We start from the raw sequence: 6,103 nt of genomic DNA, 5'->3' as shown, positions 1-6,103 counted from the left end.
TTGTCGGAGGTACGGAACCCCGCCACTTTCATCTGGAGTTCAACGAAGCCTTCCTAATTTGAACAAATATCGTTTATTTCAAACTCAAAACACGTATGTATTTTATTGTCTGTGTCGATTCTCAGTCATCCAGGTCATGCACAAAATGAACCGCGCATCAGTTGCGCACAAAGTCATTGTGTTAAAAGAGCGAAACCCACAAAACTCACACACACGCACGCCCACAAAAATCAATTCAATGAAAATTGACGATAAGTGAATGTGAATTTTGCCGTCGCCATTCCCCTTGGTAAGTACCGCTCTCATGTCACAGGAACGGATTTTGTTGTGAAAATTCACAACAAAATCTGTTCCTTTTCTTTATCTTATTTCTACAATCCTCGAAAATTCTTCATAGGTGAGAGTACATTTTTTTGGGCTCTTTTTTATTATTTGATGCACTGTCTGATGCCACAGCAATGCTACTCAACGCGTGTGTCATTGCAATGTTGTTCAATAAAGAACAAAGCGTTTGAACTCGAGGCCCAGCCCCCCCCGCAATGGTAAACGGCCGCGGTGTAAACACGCAGTGTTGCGGTTTTCGAACGGCGTGAACGTTGAAAAATGTGTCAAAAGGCACGCAACGGTTTGTGTCCAGTCCTCCGTTGAACCCCAGCGACGTTCCAGGTTAAGAACCACTGGTTCAGACTAAAGAATCATTCAACCTTATTAGATTGGGATAATTATCAGTGTGCATTCAAAGTTCAACATCAAACAGATATTGCATTCTTAAAAGGATCGCAACCTGCAATCATGACTGATGCGCAGCTGTGTGTGTTTTTATTCATGTTGTGTTGTCTGCGTGTTTACGCGCAGCTGGCGGAGCAAACTTCAGCGTATGAGGGGCCGTTAGGGATATTATTCCGGATTCGCTCTTACACTTACTATTCAAATGCTTTCACACACACGCACACACAAACTGCTGAAAGGCTCTCATAAGGACTACTCAAACACTCTCATACCTACGAGCATTTGACTAGTGTCAATGAGAGCATTTGAGTAGTGTTAATGAGAGCAAGACTCGTGCGTCTGCGAGTGTTTGAGACAGACTACTCAAAAGCCTTCACTTGTTACTTACATGACCTCGTGTTGACACAGACAGGTTTTTGGGAGAAAGTCAAAGTACCGAGTTGGAGATTTGATTCCACCCAAATTTTTGTCATGTGGTCTAGAGCATTTTTTATGGACAGTATTTACATTTCGTAATGTTTTGATTATCCGTCTCAAAGATAATGGAAATATACAAAGAATTATGTTCGTATCAATTTGATAAAGGATATTGGGTTGGACCGTATTGTCAGCACTTGACCAGTTGGGCACGTTACCTTTCGAGGGGAGTGTACTGGCTTCGTGGACACAGTGTCTACACTAGACTCGTTTCCCAGCGGTCAGGTCGGTGGGCCCCTATTGCTTCGACAGACCACTCATACGTGATCTCTGCCACACCCCGTTCCCGTCGTGGCGGAGAAGCCCACTTTAAAGAACACGATCGGGTTCGGGGCACAGATGTCCCCACCGATCGCAAGGTTTGGAGAACAGGTAACGAGGTATTCTATTATCCTCTCTATTTCCTCAAATTGATGTTACGATATGAAACTCTCAAGTTTCTACCCTGACCGTTCTTGAGGCTTCACGTGTGGAAATGAATGCCATTCGTGAAATAGCCCTCCAAAACCGCATGACACTTGATCTCCTATTGGCTTCTCAGGACGGTGTTTGCACTCCCTTGACCCAAATGTATGCTGCACATACATTCCTGACAATGCCGGCGATACAGGCGTCATAGCCAGCGGCATTGAAAACCTCACCGTGCTCGGCGATGTCCCGGCCCACAAGGAGGCGCTCGATCCGAATGGGTTCGCAGGACTCGGATGGCCAGCTTGGCTGTATCGCTCGGCGCTTTGTATCACATTGCTTGTGGATAAAAGCTCGAGTTTCTCGCAGCGTTTGTTCCCAATGCACGATCTTCGCCGATGAAGGATTTTCTTCAACCCGAGGTGTGAAATCCTGGATGACTGTCGGGTTGTTTTGTTAATGCATGTCCATTTTTAATCTTTTGAACTTTAATGATTAGTTTTCAGCAATATGTAGTAACTTTTCGTAGTTTTGCTTCATTTTTACTGTTTAATGTTTTCATGAATTTTAACAATATGCAATATGTGATTGATAACGGCTTGATTCATATAATCGAAAGGGGGGAGCTGTGTTGGGAAAATGTATGTTTAACATATATATCAAATATTACTTCTATTAGTTTTAGACAACCTTCACATGCTTTATTGTTATGTTGTGACTGCCGGCTCTGCGTGTGTGTGTGTGTGTAATACTTGTTGCAGCTGGACATCGATAATTGTTTTGTTTTCTGTCTCTGTCTCTCTCAATTCGATATAACAAGGGGTCACATTTTTTTAATTCCTGATTTTATGAGCTGGAAGCCCAAATTACTTCAAAATAAACAAATAAATACTAAAAATAAACATATACTTAAAATTGTGGGCCCTGGATCTATAATCGATGAAAGTTTAACTTTTTGAATGGAATTATGGAAAGAAATGAACTTTTCCGCGATATTCAACTTTTTTGGAAAGGGACTCTACACACACATAGCTACATACACATTGATTCATCTTCTGTACCGCATGTCCTTACTAGGGTCGCGGGTATGGTGGAGCCCATCCCAGCTATCTTCGGGCGAGAAGCGGGGTACACCCTGAACCGGTCACCGGCCAACCGCAGGGCACGTATAACCAATTCACATTTACGCCGACTGAAGCAATTTAATGACACCTCGGCTCTTCGCGGCCGATTGCTAAGTTTGCCCAGACGGCCAGCTCGAGGTAGGGGTCTGATCGTCCCGAAGTCTTCCATTTCGGGATTATGGAGGCCACTGTGCTCTCAGGAACCTGAAGTGCAGCAGAATTTGTTTTGGTAACCTTGGCCAGATCTGTGCCTTGCCGCAATTCTGTCTCTGAGCTCTTCAGGCAATTCCTTTGACAGTGTCGAACCATCTTACTCATTCACCGCCAGCCTTCCCAGTTAACACGGATAGTTGACTTCTAAAGCCGTCAATGGCAGTGACTCTGTTAAGGATGATCAGAAGAAATGGACAGCGCCCGAGTGAAACCCGAGTTTGCATGTTGTCCCCGTGCCTGCGTGGGTTTTCTCCGGGCACTCCGGTTTCCTCCCACATCCCAAAAACATGCATGCTAGGTTAATTGAAGACTCTAAATTGCCCGTAGGCGTGAATGTGAGTGCGAATGGTTGTTTGTGTATACGTGCCCTGCGATTGGCTGGCGACCGGTTGAGGGTGTACCCCGCCTCTCGCCCAAAGACAGCTGGGAAGATGAATGAATATATATACACACACGTGTGTGTGTGTGTGTGTGTGAGAACATTCATACATTTACAAGAATTGCGAGAATTTTGTTTCTGGAGGGTTTCGAATGGATTACAGGTTTTGCAATTCCTCTCAATGTGGATTTGATAAACAAGCAAATTGACTTCCTCTCACTATTCGAAGAGGTTTATTTGATCAAGGATCACATGTGCACTTTACAGCTTTTCTTCACAGATGAGTTCAATCAATCATTCACTTATTTGATACTGAAATCACAAAAACATTGGACAAAACGCATGCGTTGCTTAAAGGTCAGATGACAAAGATGTTATGGGGTCAGTTCAAATTCATATTTGCATTGTTTATATGTTATGCAATACATACACGTAACTTCCAGCCAGTTTTCAACCATAGTTGAGCTAAAAATGAGGTTTTTATGACATGCATATTGAGAGCTCCCCGAACGTACCCGAAGCTCAAGACACCGACGTGTGGTTACTTTATCCATCGCAAGGGCGAGCGACGTTACAATGACCAAACACAGCGCTCCACACTTTACGCAATGCTGAGCAACGTGTCGGAATATGTGGAGGAGGAGGATTTCGACGTACAGAAGCACCCGACTGAACTCGGCATCGTCAAAGCGTACGTTTGAGCCGATCAGACAGCGACGACGACGAGCGGCCAAGTAGCAGCTGGACAACAGAAAAAGAGAGCGGCCGCTGGCTCCGTGTGACGCTATGTCAAAAGCAAATAATGCCACCCCAGGGGTGCCAATATTTTTGAGCACGACTATACCTATTATTACATATTCATATATGTTTCAGTGACACGGCACACGCTTTTACAAAGGATGCAGGGTTAGGCTATAGATTGTGCGCCCCTCGCTCGAGTAGCGTTACAACACGCCGCACACAAAAGTCTTTGCCGTGTGTCTGTTGGCTTGTCGCACGGGCAAAAGTGCAGACGTCAGTACTGAAAACTACTGCGTGGATCTTTTTTTCCTGCTGCCCGGTACATAGTAATAGTAATAGAGTCGTAGGTATATCCAAGGAAACGATCAAGCGCCGATCGCCACGGTGCGAGATTTAGTTCTCTGGCTGGCGGTCGAGGTCCCGATGGCCGTAGCCGGTTTCAGCCCCTGCATCCAACGCTTTCTGCCAAGTCTTTCTCAAAACACGGCGATTCGAAGTGATCAGCACAGCTTGGAACGTTTGCTCGGCACCCATAGCTGAGCACGTTTCTTCCCCTGTCGATTGGCTTTCCCTATCCACTGGTCACGTATTCCTTTTTCACTTGGAAGGCCCCAAAAAAAAAAAACTCTTGCCGCTGCCTGAACCATTTGTACAGCCAAATGCCACACAATGAACCATCGTGACATCGCTAAATCATACGTCAACAAATATACAAGGAACAACAGCATGGAAAAATAGCACACAACGCCGCCGAATGAACACGATGTTTGGCTTATGTGACGTCACAGCGCCGGAAAGAGACAAAAGACCGGAAGGCGCACTGTGCATCCTATTTATCCATTTAACTGCTGTATATCTGCTATATAATCACTTCGAAATGGCAGATGTGCTTTTTTAAATGAGCTCTAGCGTTATCAAGCATTTTGTTTTAAATCTTTGTCCTCTGATCTTCCAATTATTTTTGCCCAAGTGCTCATTCTCAACACTTGTCCACTGGAGGGTTCCAATAAATTCATAGAATACATGAATGTACATTTTTGTAAATGAGTATAATAGTAAATACCTTTGATATTAAACATTTACATTTTAAGCTTCTTGATCACTGCGATTCTCACCAGCACACTTGTGTGTCTTCGCCCAATACCGACGAGAGAATCTTTGACCACAAATGGTGCAGGCAAAAGGTTTCTCTCCAGTGTGTGTTCTTGTGTGTCTTTTTAGGTCTCCCTTTTCAGAGAATCTTTGACAACAAACTGAGCAGGAAAATGGTTTCTCACCAGTGTGGGTTCTTGTGTGTTTTGTCAAGTTTCCCTTATCAGAGAATCTTTGGCCACAAACTGCGCAGGCAAAAGGCTTCTCTCCAGTGTGGGTTCTTGTGTGACTTCTTAAGTTTCCCTTATGAGAGAATTGTTTACTACAAACTGTGCAGGTAAAAGGTTTCTCACCAGTGTGGGTTCTTGTGTGTATTTTTAAGTCTCCCTTCCGAGTGAAACTTTGACCACAAACTGAGCAGGCAAAAGGTTTCTCACCCGTGTGGGTTCTTGTGTGTATTTTTAAGTCTCCCTTCCGAGTGAATCCTTGACCACAAACTGAGCAGACAAAAGGTTTGTCTCCAGTGTGTACTCTCATGTGTTGTTTCAATTTGCCCTTACAAGACGTTTTCCCACACTGAGAAGGTTTCCATTGCTTGTTGTCAGTGTAACATGTCTTATGACCTTCAGACCGTTTATAATCATCATAGTCAGATGAGTGTGACGTGTCGTCACTATCTGATAGTGGAGCGAAGAGGCCGTCTGCTTGTGATCCTCTACAGTGGTCGCCATCATCTTCCGATGTCATATGTTGACTGGAGCTGCTGCTGGTTAGAGGCTCTGCACCTCTGTTCTCCTCACTTTGACCTTCAGCTCCACTTTTCACAGGGACACCAATTGATGGAAACTTGGTGATAGCCTCCTCCTCCTCTTCCTCTTTAATGTTGGGAGGCTGCTCTTCCTCCTCAATGTGGAGGTCCTCTTCCTCTTTTTTAATGTCA

The 6,103-nt window shown here is 44.5% G+C and overlaps 1 protein-coding gene across 1 annotated transcript in view; it reads right to left on the bottom strand.

Annotated features, from left to right (window-relative positions):
* Positions 1–3,556: 3,556 nt before the first annotated feature.
* The window catches only part of LOC133398251 (oocyte zinc finger protein XlCOF6.1-like), a 7,385-nt gene continuing 4,838 nt past the window's right edge, over positions 3,557–6,103 (bottom strand). The window contains exon 2 of the mRNA XM_061669878.1: positions 3,557–6,103. This exon is cut by the window's right edge and continues 97 nt beyond it. Coding sequence (XP_061525862.1) covers positions 5,158–6,103 — 946 coding nt within the window. The 3' untranslated portion in view covers positions 3,557–5,157.

Source organism: Phycodurus eques, unplaced genomic scaffold (genome assembly GCF_024500275.1).
Source record: "Phycodurus eques isolate BA_2022a unplaced genomic scaffold, UOR_Pequ_1.1 contig_27, whole genome shotgun sequence".
Lineage (NCBI taxonomy): Eukaryota > Metazoa > Chordata > Actinopteri > Syngnathiformes > Syngnathidae > Phycodurus > Phycodurus eques.
The sequence above is the reverse complement of the archived record's forward strand: the minus strand, read 5'-3'. Positions and strand labels throughout refer to the sequence as shown.